Here is a 27,137-nt window from a genome sequence, read left to right on the forward strand (position 1 = left end):
AAGACAGCAATTAACACAGTGGCTGGCAACATTAAGTGCTTAATAAATATTTTTTGATTGATGTAGGACTGGAAAAGGCTACACATAGCAAAAATGACAGAACAAAATAACAGCCCAAATGACTGATTAATTCTCCTGAGATACTAAGAATAGGATGGAGGCCTCTAAAACATGGGGTAGGTGTCATTTGGAAGATTTATAGGCATGTATGGACAAAAACTGCACAGAATGAAAAAGCAAAGAATGGTTGTGATATTCCACCTCTAAAAGTAGAAGTTAATTATTTAAGGGGGAGCGGGGGGGGGGGGGGGGGCCACAACACATGCTCTACAGTTTGTGCCCAATTAAAAAAAATCTACGAATCCCAAATAAAATTTTAAATAAAATTAAGCATGTGGTTTGGGGTAGTAGCCTGCTTTGGTTACCTATGTCTTTAAAATTAGTAAAACTGAGTCAATCACCCTTTTCAGCCACATTATTTTTGGTGATTCTTATCTGACAACTTATCATGACAATGTGGATGTCATAAACTGAACCAGTAAGAAGGGAAGAATTTGTCTTCCCCTGCTCCCTCTCTTTTACCCCAGGTCTGAGAAACAGATCTGGTGGTATTTGTTTCTGATCTGCATTGTTTGTCCTCAGTTTCAAGAACTGGAGATAGCCTTCATGGTACCAGGAAGGAGTTCAAGTCATGGTGCTCTTGGAACCAGGACTGCAGGCAGGGCTACCACAGAAGCCCTAAGAAGTCAGGGTGCCTAAGACTTGCACCAGAGGGATATAAGTAGGAGGCTGGACTGGAAACTGAGCTAAACTAGGAACCTGATCTTCTTCCCTTCTCCAGAGATGAAGTTAGGACAGGGGAGGAAGAAGATTGTGTCTCCTAATGTTACAGGAGTAATTTTGCATATTTGTGATTATACTTTTTGAAATAAATATTCCCTTGTAAAAGTTCCTTGTAACAATTATAATAGCCAATATTATATGATTAGTACATTGAAGGGTTGGAAAACAAAATAGTATCACAGGTTTGAGGGCTACAGATTATAACAAATGTGGATGAATGAGGAAAATTGCATTCTCACAGAATCTGAGAGACTGAAGAAACTTTAGAGGTCACCTGGTCCAACCTTAGGCTGCTGTACACACCAGTACTTAAGCTTCTGTATGAAGACTTGTAAGGTGGAAGCTCACCATCAGCGGGGGTGGCTCAAGCAACTTGTCTTCACAGCTCAGGAATCCTCGCTTTAGATCACAACCCACACCCACTACTCCTAGTTCTGACCATGGGGAGTCACATCAAACAAGTCCAATGCCTGTTGGGCTGATAGCCCCCCAAATGCTTGTCAGAGAGAGCTTTCCTATGGCCAATCTCTTCTTTTATTGAGGCAAAGTAGTCTGAACTTCTGTAGGACAGTGGTGTCAAATTCAAATGAACAGATCCCCATGGGCCACATACTGACTTAGAAAACCACAAACTGACACTATCTATGTTGTGCTGTATTTTTTAAAAAATCTTGTTATATATTTCCAAATTATGTTTTAATCTGATTCAGGTCACTCAGAGTTTTGCATGCCCCATGTACAAGAGCTTCAAGTTTGACATCATTTTTTTTTTTTAAGATTTTTCTATTTTTGCTTTTTGGAGGGAGGAAGGTAGGGCAATTAGGGTTAAGTAACTTGCCCAAGGTCACATGGCTACTTTTATGGTAAGTGTCTGAGGCCAGATTTGAACTCAGGTCTTCCTGATTCCAGGGCCAGTGCTCTATTCACTGCGCCACCTAGCCACCCCCAAGTTTGACATCTTTGCTGCAGGCAATGGAAACCCCTGAAGATTTCTGTTTTGTCCTTTTTTTTAAACACAGGAACAACATATTTAAATTTAGTGTAAAAATGTATAACAGGATTTTAAAAATTCATACAACATTTCTGAGCCTCTATTTCCTCATCAGTTAAAATAAAATAGAGAAAGTACTTACACCTACACGCCTCACATCTGGCTATTTAGACAGTTTAAACAGGTGGTACTGAAGGCCTGCATTTGGACAGAGGCAATGGAAATAGTGAGAGGGAGAAGGAAAAGATGTTGAGGAGGCAGAATGAAAAGGATGTGGTAAATGATTACATATGAATTAGAACTGAGAAGAAAGGGTGAGGGATAAGTTGTATTACAACATATTGTTAGAAATAAAATGGTTCCATTTCCCGTCTGATTTTTTAAGGACTTTAATAAATCATACTATTTAATACCAAGTACATTAATACTTGGTGAAAATCTTAATTCCTTACGAATTTTATTCTTCCCTGCACATAAGGCAACAAATACTCTAGAGGCACACAAAAGCATGCACTCTCCCTGGCACCTATCCTTCCACTAATCAACCAGAGAATTATTTAAGCAGCCTATGACTTAACTTGGATTCTAGCTGTGACAGTTTATGATGTAACAAGATATCAAAAGCTGACATTTCTTTCTCCAGCAGTATACTTGCCTTATATTTCTGGGATTCATAGGCACAGAAGTGATATATCTTAAAGAAAGTGATAAATTCTTCCTCTCCCACAAGAATTCTCAAACAGCCCCTTCCTAAAGATCTGTGACAGATCATTATCCTATATAAGCCAGAACTGGCTAGATTGGACTTCTTTCCTGTCAAACTATAGCACATATGGAATACTTTCCTACCTTATTCCCCCTACCTTGACTGTGAACTAAAGAAAATTAATTTGCTATTTATAAATGATCTATTTTAAAGTAAAATAAAAATATGTTTAACAAAACATTGGTGATCTCATCCTAAAGAGCCTAATTGGATTTAAATATGCCATACAGATATTTGTAAACAAACACTACATGAGAGACATTGAAGAACTGTAGAAATACCCCCATTTTCAAAAGAACCAAGAAGACAAACTCTATGAACTATAGGCTAGTAAGTTTAACAAAGGTTTCCGGCTAAATCCTAGAAGAGACGTTAGCACCAGCTCAACATAAAACTAACGTAATTGCATTTTTTTTTTTAAATCAGGAAACTAAGCAAAAGAGGAGATGAGAGAAGTGATATTCCAAGAACACTGGATCATAGATTTAGAGGCAGAAAAGACCTTAGCGGTCATTTAGTCCAACCTCCTCATTTTAAAAAAGAGAAAACTGTCAGAATGACTTTAATTTGACTAATAATGACAACAGGCAGAATTGATGTCGTTTGTTAAGCACACTTTGATTAAATCATTATTTGATCTTCACAATAACTGAGTAAAGGAGGTGCTATTATTATCATCCCCATTTTGTATATGAGGAAACTGAGGTTGAGAGAAGTCAGGTAACTTGCCCAGGGTCACAGAGTGAGGCAGAATTTTAACTAAGGACTTCCTGACTTCCTCTCTGTGTACCAACCACTTAGCTGCATCCACCCCAACAAACACTTAGAAAGGGCCGACCACTGGCAGTCATGCCATCTTCTTTACCCAATTTTCAGGGACTAGTATCTTTGCACATAAGAGATGAGCCTCTTTTCTTTAGATACTGCCACTGGCATAATAAATGAACAAATCTGTTTCAGAATAGCCAAGATATTCAGCACAGGCTTTTTATTTTTTTAAACAAGTCATAAAATTACTCACAAATCAACAAGGTCAAATATAACTGTCCCAAGGCAAACAAAAACCTTGTAACCCTAAACCATAACATTTACCTACTTTGTCCTTTTTAAAATCAATGGATAGATGACTTGGCTTGAGCATTTTCACCCTCAAAACTATAAAGTTGTAATTCAGAGTAAAAGTTGCTTGTGAAACAGCAAAATTGGACCAAAAAAAAAAAGTTTAATGATATTCTTTTAAATCTAGGCTCCTTATAGATTATTCTTTTTTGTATAACTGTTATCAAAAGCTTTTCTTGAAGGTAATTACCAGTGATTAGTCTCTGTGATTGCTATGTGCAAGTCACAGACATTATCATTACTGTGATTATAATAGTTAGCCAAAGCTGAATTGTTAAATTTTATTTCAATCCACCATTTGTTTGGCAGACTATTTTTAGTTCTGACAGATGTATACTGCAAAGGAAATCTGATATCCTTTTCAAACATACATATAAAATATGAAAAAAAAAAAGGGGGGGGAGGTTTAAGCTGAACTCTCTCAGTGAGGAATGCAGCTGTACTATCAGAAAGGTTCTCTCAGGATTCTAAAGAACTAGTGCCAAATAATCAATGAATCTATATGTCACACACACACACACACACACACACACACACACACACACACACACACACCCCCACCCCATTCTCCACATGAATAAATGCCAAGTGTGACGTAGACAGTAATCTCAAGTTACTTGGAAAGAAACAAGGAACGAAGGCAAAAGAAAAGATCTTTTTACTAGCAATGAGGTCATTGTCTAAATTTATAGTCTCTGCACAAATGCTGAATAAAGTCTATATTAGTGATTCTTTCAGGAAGAGTAGTTATTGTCCAAACGGAGTTTTACTTTTAAGTATCCAAGGATTTTTCTTTAACAGGTGGAAAAAGCATTAATAATTAGGGGGATGAGGGCAAGTTTAATGGAAGAGGGTGTAGAAGGTTAAGGAAGACAAGGATTATGATATGCAGGTATGAGGAAGGAATTCATTCTAGACATTCACTATGGCTTGCGGGAACATAAGGAGGTGATAAATGATAAATAAAATGCCAAATGTCAGGAATAGCCAGCAGCCCAAAGAGACTGAAACAAAATGTATGAAGTGAGCCAAGTTTGGAAAGGCAGACTAAGGTCGGATTGTAGTAGGTCTTAAATGAGCGACTGAGGAGTTTGGATTTTAATCTAGAGGCAAGAGGGAGTTGATGAAAATTTTTGAGTAGAGGTTTATGTATAAAATAGTGCCTGAGGAAGATTATTTGGCAAGGGTATGATGATGGATTAGTGATAGCTAAGACTAGAGAAGGACAAATTAGGAGGCTATTATAAGAGATGTTGAGGGTGTCTAAGATAATGGCAATGTGAAGTGACAGAAGGAAACCATCTGATACACTACAGAGGCAGAAATTATAGGAATCGGGAAATAAATGGAAGTGGGAATGAAGAAGAAAAGAAAGTCAAGAAGACCTCAGATATCTCTCAGTTCCTAGCTGGCTTCTCCACCATGCTCCCCACGTAACCAATGATAGGGAAATGTCATCAATTTTCAAAATCACATTAGCCTTGTTACTTACACCTCTAACCAGAACTTTTTCCAGGTAAGGAAAATGGTTGTCTGAAGTCTTATTTCCCACCCAACTGTACTCATATTGGGTTTATCTGGTTTCTACCACATCCACACCTCCCCTTTTCACCTTTCTTTTGTGTCTTATCTTTGTCCATTAGATTGTAAGCTCTTTGAGGGCACCTTTCTTCTTTGTACTTGTATCCCCAGAACTCAGCACAGTGCAGGGCACATAGTAGGTGCTTAACAAAGCCTTACTGATTATCCTAAGAAGACTCTAAGTTATTACAATAATGTGAGGGACTAAGAGAGTAACATCTCTCTCAAAAGAAATAGAGAAGTTTGGAGTAAAAGTAAAAAGTATGGGGTAGGGGATTGGGGAGATGGGATGAGTATACTTTTAAATGTGTTGAATTTGAAACTGCAATGAGATATCCAAGGAATTATCCAGCAAACTACTGGAAATAAAAGACTAGAGTTCAGGAAAGAGGCTAGGATTGGCCAGGTAAATGTGGGAGTCATCTATGTAAAGTGACAACTGACCAGCAGAAAGCAGATGAGATCCACAAGAGAAAAAGGAAGTTGGCCCAGGACAGTGCTCTGGTAGAAGCCCATCCTCAGGGGACGATGGAGAAATATCTGTCGGGGTAGGAAAACAAGTAGAGCATAATGTCACAGAAGACAAGGCAACAGAGAGTATTCAGAAAGGGTGATCAACAGTGTCGAAAGCTGCAGAGAGCTCAAAGAGGATGAAGAATGAGAAAAAACCAACAGATTTAGCAATTAAAAGATCCTGGTAACCACTGAGAGAGGTTTTGTATTAGAAGGTAATTGGAAGCCAGATTGCAAATAGCTAATAAATGAATGTACATGACTTTCTAGGATGTTGGTAGTGAAAGAGAGAAGAGATAACTGAAGGGATGAAATGAGCAAATGAAGGTTGTGTGCAGGATAGAACAGAACATATCTGTATGTATCCAAGAGCTAATAGGTAGAGACTGAAGACAAAAGAATAAATGATTAATTAAGGACACAAATGGAGTGGTTAATGCTGACAGGAAGAAAGGTCATTTCATTTCTGGAGAATGTAGCAAAGGAAAAATGGAAAGAAAGGAAAACATAAATGGGTTTTCAGGCACAGAGATGAGGAAATTTATGATGGATGACCTCAATTTTATCTGCAAAATAGGAGGCAAGAACATTAACTGGAGGAGAGACTGGAATGAGGGATGGTGTTGGGAGACTGAAGAGAGAAGAGAGGGGTTTGGAACAGCTGCTTCAAAAAGAGTGCCATGGTGTCAATCAAGGAATAGTAAAATGACTACTGTGCAGCAGTGAGAGTAGACAATGCAGGTTTATGGTGTACCTTGTTAGCACAGATATTTGACTTCCATCAGTCGTGCTTAGATGCTCAGGAATAAGAAAAGAGAAGACAAAATGTATGCGGGACAAAGGGTTGAGAGCTGGCAAGGCCATGAAGCCATGAAAGGAGACTAGGGTATGAAAGGAGACTAGTTATTCAAGGGTGGAAGACTGTGTATAAAGTGGTTAATTAGAGTGCCAAGGCTAGGGAAGCAAGAAAGTAAGGCTAATACAGTAATGATGGCCTTGGAAAACTGGATAGAGGAACCAGATGAAGGTCATGGTGAAAACGGAGAATATGGCTTAGAAAGAATGAAACTAAGGGACAGACTAGACGACAGGTTATGACCAGTAAAGGGGATTTCAGGAATTCAAAATCACAGAGAATAAACAGGTGACAGTCAAAATCCAAGATAGCCCTTTATGGTGGGTGGATGAGGTAGAACAAAGATAAAGGTCATGGGAATTAGGACTGATCAACTAGGAGAGCCCTGAGTGACATCAACATAAACCCTGGAATCTCTAAGAATAGGTTCAGAGGTTGGGGTAGAGAGGAAGACTATAAGCCCTACTTAAGAAAGAAGGGAATGTAATACCGTGTTTCCCCAATAATAAGACCTATCCCGAAAATAAGCCCTCCCCTTACTGTGTAAGGTTCCTCTAAAATAAGCCCTCCCCCGAAAATAAGCCCTATTGAGATTGCTACTGTAGTGAAGGTGATCCCCTGCGCTACACGCTACATTACGGTACCCTCTGTATGCACCGTCCCGTCCCCCCCCAAGTGAAACGCACGCCACGCTCTGAGCTGCATCCAATCAGAGCTGCAGCAGTGAGCATGTCATCCTGTTCTTTATTGAATTCATTATTGAATAAAGGTACATTTTTTTGTTCACATTTACCTGTTTATTAAAATTGCTGTCAATGTTCATTAAAATAAGCCCTCCCCTGAAAATAAGCCCTCTGGTGTTTTTCTGTCCAAAAAAAAATAATAAGACAGTGTCTTAGTATCGGGGAAACACGGTATGAGGGCTGAGAGACAATAATAACAAAGGTCTGGACTGGGTGATACTTAATGATGGAGGAGTGGAAACTGAAGGACTGTTTTTCTACCCCTCCAAGTTGATGTTACATTAGTTCGCTTGTTTGTTTGTTTGTTTTTTTAAAGATAATACATTATTGTACTCATTTTAATAGGGGGGAAGAATGTGGTGGGGATACGACCTGCAGGGGGGAGAGGAAAGCGGGGGGGCAGGGAAGAAGTGCATCAATTGATTTAAGAGGTAAAAGAGAAAAAAAATAGCAGAATCATAGAATCTGTTCCCAGATCTACCACAATCATATCTATACTATCTAAATAAAACATTTTCACTCTAAAAAGAGTATTTAACTTGACAGTAGACTTTATAGAAATTTCATAGTGTACACATTACCACCATCAACCCTAATTTTTATACAAAGTAGTAACTGTAGTGCAGATAACAAAAAATAGTAATGGAAAGACAAGGTAAATGGAAATCAGATAATATATTGCCAATGACTTTTGTGAAATAAAATGGGATAAATGACAACATCAAGAACAAAGGAGGTGGGCTAAACTTGTATCTATCAAATACACATACACTCACAAACACACACACACTTTTTAAATTGTAAGATAAGATTCTCTAAGGAAAATTTATGGAAAGATATGAAGAAGAATTGTATATGAGATGAAGACCAGGAAGTGTTGGCAATCACACTTTCGATGACATCATCAATGAACTGAATTTTCAAAATATAACTCATATACATCAAGAGGTACAGAGGTATATATGGGTGGGCCTGGAAACCTAACCAACATATAGCATTGTTTTTATGGTAAACATGTAGATAGGGTTGCAAAAAATAGACTTTAAAATGAATTTTTAGAATATAGGCTGTTCAAAATTTGAAATCACGTTATTAAATTTCTATTTTGTTTTCATTTTTCTCTGCTAAAAATGATATTCAAACTTAAGGAGTCAGAACAAACACATTTTAAAGTAAGGGTTCATAACCTTTTTTGTGTAACGAACCCTTTATATTCTAGTGAAGCCTATGGAGGCTAAGAATAATGCTTTTATGTGTAGAAAATAAAAGATACAGAAATACAAAGGAAATCAATTATATTGAAATACAGTTATCAAAAAAAAAAAGTTCAGACACCTCAGGGTAAGAACTCCTGGTTTAGGGGAAATCGATGCCCAATACAGGTAAGGAAATAGTAAGAGAGAATCATTGAAGGAATTTGTAACCAGAAACAAAGATCTATTGTTAGAATTCTCTGAAAAACTGGGAAAATGAGAAAGATAACAGAAGAAAATAATTTTCTGATTTCCAAAGGGGGAAAAGGGAAATGGGGCTGTGTGGCAGGGGTAAATTCCAGAAACTAAAGACTGGGAGCTTCATACTGATCTCTAGCAAAATTCTAGAATACAGTATTAAAGAGAGAGTTTTTGAGCATTAGAAGGTAAAGTGGGTTTATTTGGATTTAGTAGGGATTCACTAGGAATAAATTGTGCCAAAGATACATCATTCCATATTTTGATTCTTATCCCCCATATGAGCATGGGGGATAAGAAGAATGCCACAGACAGGTTTTATTTTTCTTTCAGCAAGTATTTCACAAAAGCCTTTCACAAAATCTATGGATCTGTTGGAGAAATATGAGATGGAGGGCTATATGTTTAGGTGCATTTATAGTTTGATGAATCATCATATTCAAAGTATATTTATTAATAACCTGGAAGAATGTTTCCAGCTGCATGCCATATATACCCTATTCTACTCAACATTTTTGTAATTACTCCAAAGAAGAGTTAGAAGGAAAGATAATCAAATTTGTGAGTGAAACAAATCAGAGGCCAGGGTCACTAGTTCACAGAGTACATAGAGGAAGAGGAAGATATATATGGAGAACTATTCTTTTTTAACCTAATAATAAAAAAACATTAAAGTGCTTGCTGAATTAAGTGCGGGTTTCTGGTAGGCTGGCGTTACTAAGAGTAATATCCTAAACAAACAATCACACACAGTATAAACGCTGAGCAGACCACAGAACCGTTCCCTGCTTCATCCTCGTCTTCCAATCCTCCCTCCTCCCTTGCCTAGAAAGTGTGAGGGCAGAGCAGGCTACAGAGCCCTCTGCCGTGACCCGATACCTTATACCTAACAATTTTACTATCTGAATCCCAATAAGGATTACTCTCCAACACCCTAAGTATAAGCCACACCCCTTCCCAACTCCCACATCATCATTCACTTCACTCACCTGCCAAGTCCCAACTCCAGCCAGGCATTCCCCTCCCACTGCACCGCATAGACTTTCCACTCCACAACAAGCAAATGTTCATTCATCTTAGATTTGCCCTCTCAGGCACCTTCCATCTCCAAGATGACCTGGCTCCATTCATATGATATTGACACTCCCAGCCACCCACCCACCCCCAACACTCTCTAGCACTGGCTGTTATTTATCTTCCCCACCATGCTTACAGGAGGGGGAAAGTCAGAATACTTCTTGGTCCCCACTGCTACCCCCACCACCTCCAAAGTGTCTTTTTGCTGCCATCACTCACAACCTCCTTTGAGGTTCACTCCCTTCCAATCTGCCTCTCAATCAAGATCCTCTCAGCAGTTACCTATCAGCCCCCTATACCATATCCCACCTTGCTTAAGGAGTTCAGTCCCTGGCTCACAGTATTCCTCTCCTGCCTAATTCTTGCCCTATACTATAGTACTTTACTCTATGTGATGATGTCTCGTAAAACACCCTAACCTCCCAACTCTTTGATTCTCATGACCTATCTCTCCACTCCAATTCAGTTACACAGGAATGGTTACACCCTCGATCAAAATCTCTCCTGTCCTTTTATGAGATAATAATTTCTGATTATTCTCTCTCTCCCAAGTCCTTCCCACTTCTAAATCTATTCCTTGCCCTTTCTAGGAGTCTCTGATCCCTTTATCTCTCAGTCCTCTACTAGGTGATCATTCCTTTTTTAACCTAAAACTTCCCCAAACTCAACCCTATAGCTAACCACCTCAGGTCTACATTATGCTCTATTCCTGAATCCTTTGCCCAAACATTAATAACTCCAAATCCCAAAATTGGGTTAGTCAGCAGAAAATGTTCTCTCCAAAGTTAGCAATGATATTTTAATTGCTAAACCTAATGGCTCTTCCTCCCTCCTCATTATTCTTAACCTCTTTGGTTCAACATGGGTTAGGCTCCATTCTCCCTAAAGAGTGACAATGCCAGGATCTAATGAGGTGGGGTGTGGAGAGAGCACCCATGTGCAAGGTTCAAGTTGTGTCCCCCTTGACACATCTTCCTGGAAGCCTCAGACTGTACAGATGTGGCTGCTTGGTTATGTAGGGGAATAAAAAAATTGTACAGTTATAGGAACTGTACCCTTCAGAACTGGTGGCTATTATTGAGGCTACAAGAGTCACCACACCCTCACTTGCTGACTGGACATATTTCCATATGAAGATGAAAGGGGCCTCATCTACTGAAACTAAACTCCTTTTTATGTCAGGGCTAAGTAACCCTCCTTTAGTAAACTGTTCAATGACCTAGAGTGCTTCATTTTGTACCAGCAATGAAATGAAGTAACAAGGTACTGGCATTAGGTCTGCTCTTAACAAACCTCATGACTCAAATATAACTGCTTTCTTGAAAGCTGACACTGATGTCTTAAATGCACCTCCTCCCCTCACAAAAAGTCATTTTTCAGTATTCATTCTTCTCAAACTCTACATCATCATTTGATAAAGAATGACCTCTTTTAACTAATAAAAAAAAAGTCAACCTCATAACCTGCCCACCTTAGTCAGTGAATGGGCACCGCCTCCATCAAACTGAGACCTGGGAAACACCTTAGCTTAAAAAGGTCAAGGTCTCCTCCCACTGCCTCCTGGGCCATCTCCAGTCATCTTGATGAGGCCAGTTAATTTCTGACTTCTCCTGAATATATGACCACTCCTGTTTGGTCTCCTTTACTCAACTATCATCCATATGATATCCCTTAATTTTTAGGTGTACCCCATCCTATGACTTGGGCTTCCCATAGCTCTTTCCTCTCTACATTATTCTTAGTTCCTATTAGTTCAATCATCATTTCTTTTCAGATGACTCCCAGATCTGAGTATCTAGCCCCAGTCTCTGTCCTCAGCTCCAGTCTTATATCAACAACATTTTGTACTGGCTATTCCATATGTATCTGAGTAAAAAAATAAAACTAATAATTTTTTCATCAAAGCCCATCTTTCTTCCAAAATTCCCTATTCTGTAGAGAGTTAACACCATTCATCCTTCTATATATGACAGGAATTAAACTCTCTTTAGAATTCTATTTCCCATCATTAAATCTTTACACACAGTCTTCAAAGCCTGAAATGTATTCATTCCCCAAATCAATATCTAAGAGTTTTTGGTTTCCTTTGAAACTGCTCAAACATATCTTCTACATTAAGTCTTTCCTATGTTCTCAGTTTCTAGCGCTAACCGCTCAAAAAAAAATTAACTTACACACACACACACACACACACACACACACACACACACGTGTGTTGTCTCTCCTGACAGACTGTAAGCTTCTGGAGGACAGGAACCACTTTATCTTTGTTGCAATCCATTAACATCCAACATAGTATGTATGTGTATACCTATGCATACCTTTATGCACACGTAAACCCTTCTTGAGTCACATATGAATGTGTGTGTGTGCCCATGAGCTTCTTTGTACAAGGGAATGTATGACTGCTAGCTATCAATAAATCCTTTCCATTGCTACATACAATTAATTAACAAGTATTTATTAAGTATTCACTATACGCTAGGTCACAGGTTCCCAAAGTGGGCAATACCATCCCCTGGAGGGCACTGGAGCAATCCAGGGAGGCAGTATTAGTTTGAAATGATGCAATTTTTTTTTTAATGTTAAAGGGCTAAAGAAGTAAATTTCCTGGGGGTTGTTGAGTTAAATTTTTTGTTTTTGAAAGAGAGTAGGAGGCCAAAGTTTGGGAACATACATTCCTCTGTACAAAGCATATATAAATATATACATATGTATATTCATGTGAATCAAGAAAGACACACAGATGCAAAAAAAGGCATGCACAGATATACACACATATACTGTATAATGGGGGCCAGAGTGTGAAAATGCTACCTATTACTCCACAGTTAATGTAAACAGCAAAAGAAGCTCTATCCCATGGGAAAACTTCCGTGTGACCCTTGGCCATCACTGGCACTATGCCTTCTCTGTTCCATTTCTATGTAATATCTGAGCTAGTTTAAGGATGGTACAGAGATCTACCACTGTCCTGCTGCCAGCCAGTACGAGCCTCATAAGCTCCCACTAATAACATTTATTTACTTCCATGATGTGGACTGCTCTTCTTTCTTCCTTAGGTATCTCAGCACTCTCTCAGAATGTCTGCTATCCTACACTTGGGCATAATCAGGACAGAACAGATCTGTCTACTTACAACTGGCATGGTTAACAGGATACCAAAGAAATGGACTTGGGGAGAGAGGTATCTCCTAAGGGCAATCAAGGGCTGGTTCCCCACACTGTTGGAGGGAGGAGTGGCCTGCGTGCTATATGCCTGTCCTGGGCCCAGGAGAAAGGCTTATAGAATAGGCAAACAGGCACTTTTCAGCACTGTTATGAGAGACTTTGAAATGGAAATTATTGTCATAGGACAAAGAACAGAATAATCTAGAGGGAAAGATGGAGGTGACTCAGAAGACAGGAGAAAACGAAGAGTGTTCCTCTCCTCTCCCTATCTGATGGCACAAGTCAGAAGGCTGTCAGAAGAGAGACAGGGAAAGAAAAACTCAGTAAAGGAAAGATCTTTTGGAATATGACAGGAAGTATTGGATCAGAATATGCAAGAAACAAGACAGGTGGAATCCTGAAGTGTAGTAATTTGATGTGGGGAGAGAGGAGGGGGGGAGGGGGAGAGAGAGAGAGAGAAAGAGAGAGAGAGAGAGAGAGAGAGAGAGAGAGAGAGAGAGAGAGAGAGAGAGATACACAGTAAGGACTAAACTGAGAATAGCAACACACTTTTGAGTTTTTCTTATTGTCATGTAAAGAGGAGTAAATATTCAAAAGGCTGGTAGAAAAGCCTCACTAGCAAAAGAATACTGGGGCCACTACTTCACAGCTGTTGGTCTGTTTGTGTGTTTTTCTATGCCAGTATCTGTGCCTCTTGTGGAGCTCAGAAGGAACACCTGGCAGGCAAATTTTTATCTTAGTATCTTGTTAACTAACCATTCTGGGAAGCTCTCTAGGTTTACAAAAAGATTCTTCCTTTCCCTTTACATTCACAAATGATGGAAAAATTCAGGGAGTACGTGGTGAAGGACAAATAAGAAGTAAGGGAATCTTTTCCCTCAGACCATATAATGTTTTTACATTGTAAACTAGTTTGGGACTCAAATATATATTTTCTACTGTGAATCCCTAAATTGTGGTTTGAATATTTTTATTAATACTGAAATATTCTAGCAAATTTGGGGTGAACATTCTTTAGAATCTGTTTTAAGGGAACTAAGAGGTTTTCCCACTTCCCAGAATAACAGATTTATCATTTAACAGCTAGGAAAGATCATCTCAATGATTATATATAAACAGGGGTGGTATCAGTGAATTGTCAAAGGAAAAAATATTAGAATTGGCACTTATAAACTACCTGCCTTTTAATTAATAACTACCTTTCTAGTTCACAAAAATGAGGAAAAGGTTTGTATACATCAGGAAACAAAGAAAAACTAAGTAAGCTTGACTGTAACATTTAGTTAGCTATTTGAGGAGTCTTACAAACTAAAGTTAAATACTGATTAACTTAAAAGTAACTTTTTAAATTGGTGTGTTTTGAAATTAGAAATGTTGTTTTATACTATACAAAACTCCTACACATTTTTGTAATAGATGATGTTCAATCTGAATTTTAGGAACTGTCTAGTTACCTCCCCATAAAAACAGAAGCCTATTTAGAAGAGCAGAAAGAACAAGTGCAAGTCCTCTTGAGAAATTCCAGAGAGATGAAATACAATAGCTTCAGAAAAATCCTACCAGATAGGTCCATTACTGAATGATGAGACTCAGTAAGGACTGGAAAAATTACAGAAATCATGGAGACCACTTCAGAGCTGCCCTGAGAACAAGATCTATCCCAGAATGTCCAAAAGATGTTTCCAGAGACCAGACAACTACATGAGACATCTAAGTTATAAGACGAAATGTGTTGATTAAATGAGAGTGGTTTATTAAAATACTTGATGTTAGTTCATGATGATGGTCATTACTGTATTATTTTGGCTTTTTGTTTCACTGTATTCATATAATGAGTTCTCTTAGTTTTGATGGTATCATGTGAACTTCCCCTCTAAAATCTAGTCCATACTTTTAGATAGTCTTGTATTATGATTAGTCAGTCTTGTCCTTATATTGACCAGTCTGGGAAAATTGGAGAAAGTCTCCCATTGACAAAAAGAGGAAACTGAGAAAATGAAATGATCCTGATTTCAATCTGTAACCGATTCTACTCTATATTACACCCTGCACCCTCCAAATCTGCTGTAAAATTCCCCAAGCCGTGTTTCTTTGTCTCTGACCTGTGTTCAGAAATTCTGCCAGTGTGTAATGCATTTCTTCAGGAATTCGCTTTTCCACCTAATCACCAAATGCCACTGACTCTTTCTCTGCCTCCTCCAGGTAGTGTGTAAGGTAATGATAATGACTGTGCTGGTTCTCTTGTTTGGGTCACTCCCCTATTCATGCCTGCACTGCTGCTGTAGATTGTACAGAACACTGGCAGGCACCTCTGCTTTCTCCATGCTAACAAGGCCATTTCTGCACAGCTCAGAGAACTCTGGAGAAGATACTATGGGAAAGAATGCCTAAGCCATCCCTGGAACTATTCCTGCTCTGTTCCTTTTCTATATAATGCCTGACCTGGCCTAAGGATGTTATGGAGAACTACCACTATTCTACTGCCATCCAAGACAGGCCCTGTGAGTAAGCTTCCCTCCAATAAAATCTATTTACGTCCATGCCAGCAGAGACTGCCCTTCTTTCTTGGGTATCTCGGTATTCTCTCAGAGAATCTGCCACCTTACACACACCTGAAAGCATATAATAGTATAAGATCAAGACACAAGGCTCTACAGTGGAAGAGAATGGACAAATCAGTAACCAAGAGATAAGGTAAAAGTTTGCATGAGACAAAGAGTGCCAGTGCCATTGCCAGTGCCAGGTATTAAATGAAACATGTCACTTTTTATGTGATTTTATGTCTGAAGCTCTCTTCTAAAATGGATATTCTGAAATATTTTCAATATTAAGAATCTAAAATTGTGTTTCAGAATACATTACATTTTAACAAAAATGCAAATATGTCAATTATGCCAATACTTACGCTGTCCCCATCGGCCTGTTTTGGGGTTCAAATAGTTTGGATAAAGTCCATCAGGTCGATCCATTTTCTGAAGCAGTTTCCGAATGTGCATGACCTGGACAAAATATAAGCAATATAAAACCACCAATGTAAATACCATCAACTGCTGACATTAATTTAGTCTTTTTTTTCTCGCTTGGATTCCACATTCTCTTTGTGTACATTTGATTAAGATTTTTTTTAATTCAAAGACACTTAAAAACAAAAGAAAATTTATATATGTTCTCCTAAAAGAAAAAAGTCAACTTTATTAATAAAACAAAGAACAAGGTCCCGACAAACAAATTCTCAGAGAGTCAAAAACTTTCTACGTAATTGTTTTATTCATCTTTCTAAAGTTATAACATCTCCAACTTCCTGAAACCAAGACTGACCTTTTGGTAGTAGACTGGGTCCCCTGTTAAATAGCTGAGGTGGACAAATTCCATATGCAGGGTACCAAATTCAGCCAAAATGCTGCTCCCTGCAGAGGCCCAACCCCAGTTTCGCCCAATTCCACTGAAAAAATAAGAGATATAAAATTAAAACTGTTGGAAAGTCTGAGAAAATCATCAATGAATACACACATAATTTAAATATGGATACTCTTATTGATTACTGCATGTTACAGTTTAAAATGCAAATGTGAGTATGTCATGGAAAAACTTCACAAGTCAATAAAGGTAAAAAAAAGAGGCTTCATTTTACAAAAACTGCCAACCACATTAATTTCCTGAATTCCATAAACTGGAGTTTAACCAATAATAAATGAAAATTATGGGGATTTATGGATTTTTTATGGATATAAAAGAGAAAGCAGATTGGGGGAAGGGGTATTCAGTATGCTTGCTACCGTGGGGTGAGGGGTAGGGAAGAGACGGGGAAAAAATTTATCACTCAAAATCTTGTGGAAATGAATGTTGAAAACTAAATAAAATAAATAAATAAGAATATTCGTTAAAAAATAAAATGAAAATTAAATTCTTACATCCTCCACTTAATAGGAAGATGCAATAAATAAAGACCACCATCATTACCATGTGAGTCAGGGAAACCTCCTAAGAATGTTAAAAGAATAGTAGGATAAAAAACAAAGGATGGGCAGCACTTCAGAGAAAGGAGTATGCTTTGAGTCTCAAAAAGGCAGAGGTGAGAATCTCTATAGCATGTTCAGGAAGTAAAGGGTAGACCCATTTCATTAAAGCTGAACATTCATAAATGAGCAGCAAGGAAATAGTTGGTCTAGGCCAGAATGAGAGTTTGAATGAAGAATCTAGAATAGTTACAAAGGACATTTACCAAAGGAAGAATCTACAAGAACTGGAAAATGATGAGAGAGATAAGCGAGAGAGATACAATGACGAGGTAGATATGGGGGACATAATCAGGGGCTGAACTCAAAGATGACGTTTAGGGATGAACTGGATGATTTCTTAAGATAATGAGAATTCTGAAAATTTTTTATTTTATTGCAGATTTTGAGCTAGAGTGATAGGAAAACTGTGGTTCTACTTTTAAAAGTCCAGGGAAATGTTTGTCTTTGGAAAATTATCAGTTTGTTTTCAGACATGCTGAGTTTGAGACAGGAAGGATTATCCAGATTAGCCATCCAATGGATGGAGATAGAGAACTGAAATGGAAGAGATGTGGGCAAGAGATACAGAAATGAGAATGTCTACCTAGAGATGAGCTGAATCTAGGAGAATGACATCTCTAGGGTCAAGGATAAAGTATGAGAAAAGCGCTTAGGACTGAGCCTTAGTCAGTCCCTATCTAGAGGTGAGCAGAGAAGGAATCACCTTCCAGGATGGAATGAGAAAGACTGACCTAAAAATTAAAATGGAAGCAAAATAATGAGTGTCACAAAACAAAGGAAGGAGATTTTAAGGATGAAATGGGCAATAATATGTTCAAAAAAACAGAAAGGTCAAAGAGAATGACAAAATAATCATTGGATTCAGGAATTAGGACATGACCAGTGCCTTTAGAGAGAGCAGGGTCAAAGAATTTTTTAAAAAAACATGTTTTATTAAACTGTATGTATTCCATATAAATATTCAGGAGTTTAAGTCAATAGATCAATGGTAGCCTAAAAGCACCCTTTACAGACTTTGAGCAGAAAATGCATAGCAAAAGATGGAAACCAGATTATAAGAAGTGGCTGAATGGTAAGGAGTTTGTCTGAAGTGGATGGAAAAGGACCTCTTTAGAATTTGGTGGTGAAATAAAAGAAACAAAAGGGCAGTAACTTGAAGAACAGCAGAGAATGGTCCGTTTTGGGGTTTTTTTACTGTGAGAAGGGGAACGAAAGCATTTATGGTTAGAGGTGAAGGGAAGTATGAAAAAAGGGAGAAAAGGGGGATAAATGAGAGAAGACCAAGATCTTAGCAGAGCTCTTGGATCTGAGATACTTGCACAAGTGCAAAGAGACAAGACAGTAGAAGAAAGAATGGATGAATATATGCAAAAACTCTGTGGTGGTAAGAGAGATGAGGGTGATCATGCCAAAAGCTCCTGGTCTTCTTGATGAAAGAACAATTGGGAGACAAGCAGATGGAATGCCTGCTGCTATCTGAGATATCTTGGGATTGTGTTATTCATTGACATTGTTTGCCAGCCTATGGGCATATCTAATCTTCTTGAGCACTTATATGTTAAACTACTCTTTGTTCAAGAGGTTTCATGGTTTGAATATTTAAAAATTTCTTTCTTTACTTTTATTTCAAAACTTAGAAGTCACAAAATCTAACAGAAATAGTATACAGGCAACAACTTTTACATTTCCCATAAATGTGCTTAACTGAGCAAAAAGTCTACTGGTGAAAAGAGAGTAAACAATCCAATATCTATAGATTTATTAACTCATCACATCACTAAAATTCCTTTGGTAAATTACTCTTCCTAAGACTCTAAAAAGTATACCTGTGTCATTTCTTGTTGAAGCATGAAGTCTAGACAAAGTAGAAGTCTCTTCTTTAAGTCATCTATTTCTCTTTTTGTGTGTTATAGAAAGAAAGCAAACTTGTGATTTCATCAGGATAAGGAACTCCTGGTGTGAAAATTTCCTGCAACAATGTAGATTTGCAGGTCCTATATAACTCCTAAGTAACCCTTAAGTTTTGGGGGAAAATGAAAGATTATTGGTTTGCTCATGATCACACTATGCCTTAGAGTCAGAACTTGAATCCAGGTCCTTCTGAATCTATGCCTCTAGCTATGCTAAGTTTCTTTTTCCTTAGCTTGTCAAAATTGAAAAGTAATATTACTTTTTATTCAGCATTTAACAAACAACATTAAGTAATTTTCACATCCCATAACTGTGCTGCTTTTAGCTCTTGTCTTATATTTTAACTAAAACTACCAAGCAATAAAAATAAAAACAAGTAATAATTTTTTAAGGCTATCAGTGAGGATGAGTTGTATTTACATTACATAACTATATAGCAAAAGTTGTTTTCTTAAAAAAAAAAAAAAGATCTTGGCCAATACTTTCTATCCATTTAAATAACATAAGACATAATAGTTAATGGTAAGTATAAAAAAAATTCACAACCAGCTCCTCTAGGACATTTCCCATCATTTCAATGTTTGAGTCAGATGTGAATTCATGTAATAGTAAAAGTTGCCATTAAACTGTAATTCTACCTCAAATGACATAGCTGCTCCTTCAAAAAAAGATGGCTGTAAAGACCAAATGACTGTACAAAAGCTAGTTAATCTAGACACATCATTTTAAAACTACTGTCAAGATAATGCATGCCATAAATCAGCACTTAATTTCTTTAATATTTAGAGTGAATGAATTAAGACGAAAATGCATATGAAATTAAACACTTTGGGAAAATGTGACTCTTGGAGGAGGAAGAAGTTATAATCAGGCAGAGTTCAGGTAAAACAATCTAAATTTCCCCCAAAAAATCTATCAAAAAACAGTGAAAAAGGATCACTTCCTAATTTCCTAAACTCCCTCACAGAAGCAATCCAAATCACGACATTGGAAAAGTCTTGTGGTATATATAGTGTGAAGAATCTTGAATCTAGAGGTCTTAGGGTTAACAAAATACAAGCTTTCAAAGGGCAGGGGCTGTAGTTTTATTTTTGTCTATTTCATCGGTACCTTGCACAGTACCTCACAAGTGCTATTGAACTGAATCTTGTTCAAGTCACTTAACCTTAGGGAGTCTGAAGATTCTTCATGTATTAAATGAAAATGAGGGTCCTATCCAGTACTAAATCCTTGACATTATAGCTCTTTCTTTTTTCGTTAGTGGATATTAAAGTCTGAAATGCCTTGGTAGAGACTTAGTAGAGACTGAATTTTACCACTGCTGGACAACAGGTGTTGTAAGAAGAGAACTTTAAGTATTAGGAGTAGAATCCAAAACGAGTGTTTTTCTTCCTCTTAAACTCTTTGCGATTATCAACAAAGATGGAGGAGAGCCACATATAAATGGAAAAGAAAAGAAAAGTCCCATTAACTTCTATATCCATCTTACAATAATGATCAGGACTTGATCTACCTCCTTGAGAGTTTAGATATTTCAAGAAGAGAGTTCTAAGAGTCTACATATTTTTTACTGCTCATCCTTCAAAGATACTAGCTGTTGGATACTTCTTTCTCTTTTAAAGCCTCCTATGGCAACCCTTCTCATTCCCCATAGCAGGAGACCTTTTCTCCTAATGTATTGAGAAAAACAGATATTAGCTGTATTGTTTCCTCTACTAACTAGTCTATATTTTAAAAACCCTTCTACATAATTAATCCCCATTCTCTCTTTCCTTTCTTATGTTCCTGATGGATGACAGGGTGCACCTTCTCCTTACAAAAGGGAATTCCCCTACTTGTATCCATGACCATATTCCTTCCAATCTTTAGATTTTCTCTATCTGATGACAGTGGTTCCTTCCCCCCAAACTTAAAATAAACTTTCACTTATTCATCCCAGGACCTTAAGCTACTGTCTTCTATTCACAGTCACAATCTCATTAGAAGACATACATCTTCATTGCCTCAAGCTCCTCTCTTACAACCTGATATCTGACCTCACCAATTCGCTGAAACTGTTCTCTTCAGGGTTACCAATGATGTCTTGAGCACTAAATTCAATGCCATTTCCTCAGTCCCCATCCTTCTTCACTCTTCTACAGCATTTCATACTGTTTACCATCCCTTTCTCCTAAATATTCCCACCTCAGACTTTTCCTGACATCACTTTATTTTGGCTCTCTTCCTACCTGTTCAATCAAATCTTTTCTTTTCTTTGCTGCATCAAGAAATGGAATGGAAAAACATATCAAGTGTTATTAATATATGTGCCAAGAACTATGCTAAGCACAGGAGACACAAACAGAAAACCCAAACACTGCTCTCGAGGAGTTTGCACTCTAATTGGGGATACAATACATATAGGAGGGGCTCATGCTCATATATAGTTCTGGGTAGACAGGAGGGTCAGACAGTACTTAGGCAGGAAAGGTAGCATAGTTGAAAAGGCTCAGAGAATGCTGGGGAGTCATAGCAGTGTAGATGGGCCCCCCTACCAAGAGTATGGTGGGTTCAAGGGTTATGCTGATGCTCTAGGATAGGCAGGAACTGGGCAACAGCCAATGAATGTTTACTAGGGAATGTATGAGTCTGTAACTCTTCTCAATGGAAGTAAGTATTGCTGATCTATCTTCCTGCTGTCTACTAGCAGTCTGGAGTTATCTGGCTTTTATATCCACATATAACTTTTATAACCATTTATAAGAGTTATCTGGCTTTCTGTTGTGATGCTCTACAGGTGTGCCTGATCCCTGTAGTGGGTCCAGCTGATGGCAGGTTGGGGCAGGGGAGAGACATCATCTTCATCATCCCACTAATTCTGCCTCCTTCTACCCCCAAGGCTCTGTCCTGGGAACTTTTCTTTCTCTGCCCTTTTCTCACCTTTTCTCATCTCATCAGTGATCACCTTAATGCATATGACTACTAGATGTTAACCTTAATCTTTCACTTGATTTCTACTATATATCAACAACTGGCTAAGGGATATCTCCAATTAGCTAATGGATATCTCCAACTAGATGTCCTCTTTTTGGGGAGGAATGGGGGAGAAGAGATGCGCTCCCACTGAGTTCCTTAAAACTAATGCAGATGGGCAACTATTCTGCAACACTGTCTCTTTTATGTCCCATGAACAGCTATACTTCAGCATTAAACTCATCCTCCAAATTTCTACACTGGTGGAGAGAACCACTCTTTCTGACACTCATGTTCACAACCTTAGACTTATTCTCAACAATTCCCTCCCCCCATACTCCCATCCCATAGCAATCATTTACATAATATTATCAATTCTACAACCACAGAGTAGTTTGCAATATTACAGTATTATTGCAAATATTACAGCCCCTCTTTTTCTCCTATTTGGCCACCATTTTATCCCAGGCCCTCATCAATGCTAGCCTACACTATTAAACAGCTTCCAAAGTTACTAATGATATCTTGACAAATATAATGATTTTTTCTCAGTATTCATCATCCTTGACTATAAATGAAAAAGATGAACTCCATAAGAAGCCTATATATTTAAAGGATTCAGAAAAACAAACATATGCTAACATTGCTAGATTTCATTCCTACAATTCCTTTCTGTTGTAAAGAATTTAGATTTTTCTTCCAGAAGAACTGGGTCTTCTAGAGTCAAGCTCATCACTATAACATCAAAATACATTTCCTTTGAATAAAATTAATAAGTAAGAAAATATAGATGTTAATCAAGTAAAATAACGATTTTGCCTTCTTTAGAACGGTGAATTCTGGTCATCTAGAGCAGGAGGAGGACAGAAATGCCTAGTATGCTTAGATTTTGTCATCTGGGAATAATGCTACATCAATAAATATCACTAGAAACCTATAATGCTACTAGCTGAAACTGAACCTATTATTTTTAGGGGAACAAAGTGAAGCTATTCTTCTCAATACAAATTTGTATTCTTTCAATTATTTTGATACATTTGTTAAGGCTAACTCCCTTGCACAATTCATAATAAAAGCATCAGTTATTTTATTTAGTGAGGCAAGTAAATACATTTAAGAGGCTTATCTGGATGTAATGAAGACCTTTATATCATTAAAGACAAGATTTAGACCTAGTAAACAAATTCACTGCCATGGAACAATTATAGGAGACATTCACTAAGAATCTACTAAAAGCATGGCATTTAATAAGTTGCAAAGATAAGCATAGTGTGGTCTTTGACTTCAAGGTGGTCAAAACCTAGTAAGAGACAAGACAAGCCTAATACCCGTAATACAAAATAAATTATAAAAGGTGTACAAGAAAAATAGACAGAAAGTACTACGGTCATTTCGATGAGAGATACAACACTTTTCACTGTGGGAGAGGTATAAGTTAGGTATAAGAGAAAAAGGAAGATTTCTTAATGAGTGAGATGGAATTTGAGCTTCTGAACACTGGTACTGCAACTTCAGAAAGTGGCCCTGGCTCTCTTCTGTCTGTATATTGATTCATTCATTCAACAAGCATTTAATAAGTGCTTACTATGTGTTACACATCTGGCACATAAAGACAAAAGGGACTAGGTCTTTGCCTGTAAGAGCCTTAAATTCTACTAGGGAGAAATAACACACAAGTAACGTACACAGATAAGTAAATACAAAATCCATATGAGGAAAGTACAAAGCAATTTTGTCAGAGGAGGCATTAGCAACTGACCATATGCAGAAGGTAGAAGTGAGGGACTCCAAGCGTAGGGGTTAGTACAGCCTGTGCCAAGGCAGAAACAAGGAACAGGATGCAGAATGTAACACCAAGCAGGCCATTTTGGCGGGAATGTGGAATATATTAAAGAGAGTAACATATGATATGCCCAGAAAAGTTCTTCATGTTATGAAGAACCTTAAGTGCTAAACATAGGTATTTTTATTTTATTGAAGAGGCAAAAGAGAGTTTCTCGTGGAGGAGGAGTAAACATGTTAAGAGCAGTGCCAAAGAATATCAAAAGAATAGTAGTATTAATTATGAATTAAAAGAGAGACTCAAGGGTAGGAAGATTAATTAGGTATTAAGATAGTATAGGCTTGACCTGGAGTGATGTCCAGGTGAGTAGAAATAAGGGGACAGATGCAAAAGCATTATGCATGTAGCAGAGACAAGACTTGACAACTGAGGAGACATGGCATGTGCAGGAAAAGAGTCAACAGTGGTAAAGACAACTAAAAAATTATAACCTGGGTGACTGGAGGGGTAGCGGTACTCTCAACAGAAGTAAGAAAGTGAGCAAGAGGTGAGGGTTTGGAAGACAAATGAGTTCTGCTTTGGACATTTTGAAATTGAGCCGCCTGTAGATTTTGATTTGATTCAATTTTGAAACTGAATTGAGCCAGCCTTCAGCTGGAAATATCAAATAATGAACTAATGCTATGAGGCTGGAGCTGAAGAAAGAGAACAGTGAAGTCAATCAATAAGCATTTCTATGTTGCCATGCATTGTGCTAAGTGCTAAGGACACAAAGAAAGGGCATAAGACATCCCTGTCCTTGAGGAGGTCACAATCTAATCGGGGAAATAACATACAAACAACTAGGCACAAACAATCTAATCACAGTATAAACTGGAAATAATCAATAGCAAGAGGGAACAAGAATTAAGGGGGATGGGGGTGCCTGAAGAAAGTGGAATTTTAGCTGGGAGGTGAAGGATGCCAGAGAAGCCAGGAGGGAGAGATGAAGGAGAGCATTCCAGGCATAGAGAACAGCCAGTGAAGATGCCTGGAGCCAGGAGATGGTGTGTCTTCTTCAGGGAATAGCAATAAGGTCAGTGTCACTACACTGGAATACACAGGAGTCAAACATAATAGGACTAGAAGAGTAAAAGGGAAAGTTTTGTTATCAAGGGCTTTGAAGGCCAACAAACGAGGACAGAGGGGAAAAAAGTGCACAGTTGAAAAAGCACTGGGTCTAGAGTCAGAGAACCTGGGATCAAATCATATCTCTGACAGCTAAGTTAGGAATTAGGGCTAGCTGGTCTCAATTTGTAATCTACGATTGATTAAGAAAGCAATAGTAAGACTCAAGAGCTTTTTCAATTGAGTGATAAGGTTGGGCATCAGACTGCAAGGGACTGAGAAATGAGGGAGAGGGAATGGAGGCAAGATGTATTATAGATGGCTTTCTGTAAAAAGAAAAAAAAAGGCTGATAAGAAAAATACAGGATGACAGCATGAAAAAATGGCAGTCAAATGCAGTTTTTTGTCTGTTTGTCTTTTCTAACATGCATAAGACCTGATTCATAGGGACATTCATAGGAAGCAGGGAAAGAGCCAAAAGATAGAGAGATTAAAAGTTAGACATAAAAATATTCCTTAATATCAACAGTCAAAAGATATGAACAAACAGTTCAGATAAGAAAAAGCGTTAACTATTAAAAACTATTAAATATCAATTATCTATTTTATATAATTATTTATAATAAATATAATTATTATATAATTATATTAAAAATCTAATCAAAATTAGAAACCTTACAAAAAGTTGCTTCAAATGAGTAATAACAGAATTGAACATCAAAACAACTCTGCAGTTCAATCTTATATACAGCAAAACTGACAAAATTGACAAGATGACAAAAGATATTATCAATGATACTGGACACAAAGAATTGACAATATACTATTATTGATGGAACTATAAATTCATTCATTTATTCTGGAAAGCAATTTGAAATTATGCTAAACAAAGTGACTAAAAGGACTATATCTTCTGAATAAGAAATTCCAATGGTAGGCATATATAGCTTAAGCAGGTCAAAAGCAAAAGAAAGTTCTTATGTTTTATGTCACAGGATTCACAGTCAGTCAGCATACACTAATTACATACCTATTTTGTGCCAGGCACAATGCTAATGGGCAGCTAGGTGGCACAGTGGACAGAGCACTGGACCTAAAATCAGGAAGACTTATTTTCCTGAGTTCAAATTTGGCCTCAGACACTTCCTAACCATGTGACCCTGGGCAAGTCATTTACCCCTGCCTGCCTCAGTTTCCTCATTTATAAAATGAGCTGGAGAAGGAAAATGCAAACCAATCCAGTATCATTACCAAGGAAACTTCAAATGGGGTCATGAAGAGTTGGACCCAACTGAATAATAACAACAACACTGTACTAAGTGCTGATAACAGCTCCCCCCCATCCCCCGCCAAGAAGATAGTTCTAGCCCTCAAGGAAATAGATACTCAGTGTGGGGATATAGTGCAGCTGGATGGAAAATGAACATATGGCACCTTCTTTAAATGGAGGTTCTGAAAAGAGTTTCTATCTCTACCCTCTAAATCACAGAGAGAGGCTCCAGGGATAGAGGGTACCAAAGAGGCATGAGTTTGAAAGCTGAAATGATCTTTCAGGAGGATCAGGTTACTAGGGCATTATGCAAAGCATTAAGTGTCTACTCATTGACTGATGAATGGTTAAACAAATGGAGTACCTCAATGTAATGGAATATTACTGCACCATAAGAAACAATGACTAGGAAGAAATTCAGAGAAACAGACAAAGACTTATGTGAACAGATACAAAGTGAAGTAATCAGAATCAGGAGAATGATAAACATTTTAAGTACATGTGAAATGGAAACAAAATAAAAATCAAACAAATACTGCATAATTATAACAATCAACCCTAGCCCCAGAAAAGACGCAAAAATGCACTGTCCTTCATTCCTGGTAAAAGTAGAGAACTCTAGGTATGGTAAACAGCACTTACTGTCAGACTCAGTTGACAAATTGTTTGGTTTTACTGAATTGCTTCTTTATCTCTTTCTTATTTTATTCTTTTTTACTAGAGATGCCTCACTGGGTAGGCAAAGTACAAAATTAAATTCAATGTGATATTATTTACAAAAGAAAGAGGAAGTGCTGATTGTGAAAACAATCACTGGCTGGAGTGAACAGGGGACAACAGGATCAAAGCAAAAGTAGAGGGGGTTGACTTCAGCAAGGAAAAAGACCTCTTCATCACCAGTTAATGATAGAGGAGTCTGAAATGTTGAAGGAGAGAAGGTGTTTGTGGCCAATGGCCTCAATTTCCAAGTAAATTATGAGACAA

General features: G+C 37.7%; 1 protein-coding gene across 1 annotated transcript in view; it reads right to left on the reverse strand.

Moving 5' to 3' along the window:
• MAN1A2 (mannosidase alpha class 1A member 2) overlaps positions 1-27,137 on the reverse strand; it is a 255,679-nt gene that overhangs the window by 59,314 nt on the left and 169,228 nt on the right. The window contains exons 7-8 of the mRNA XM_069090237.1: positions 16,430-16,553; positions 16,017-16,110 (exon numbers count right to left, since the gene is read on the reverse strand). Of these exons, the coding sequence (XP_068946338.1) occupies positions 16,017-16,110; positions 16,430-16,553 (218 nt within the window). The remainder of the gene's footprint in view (positions 1-16,016; positions 16,111-16,429; positions 16,554-27,137) is intronic.

Source organism: Petaurus breviceps, unplaced genomic scaffold, assembly GCF_028583685.1.
Source record: "Petaurus breviceps papuanus isolate PSGF00001 unplaced genomic scaffold, PetGlider_PUasm1.0 186, whole genome shotgun sequence".
Lineage (NCBI taxonomy): Eukaryota > Metazoa > Chordata > Mammalia > Diprotodontia > Petauridae > Petaurus > Petaurus breviceps.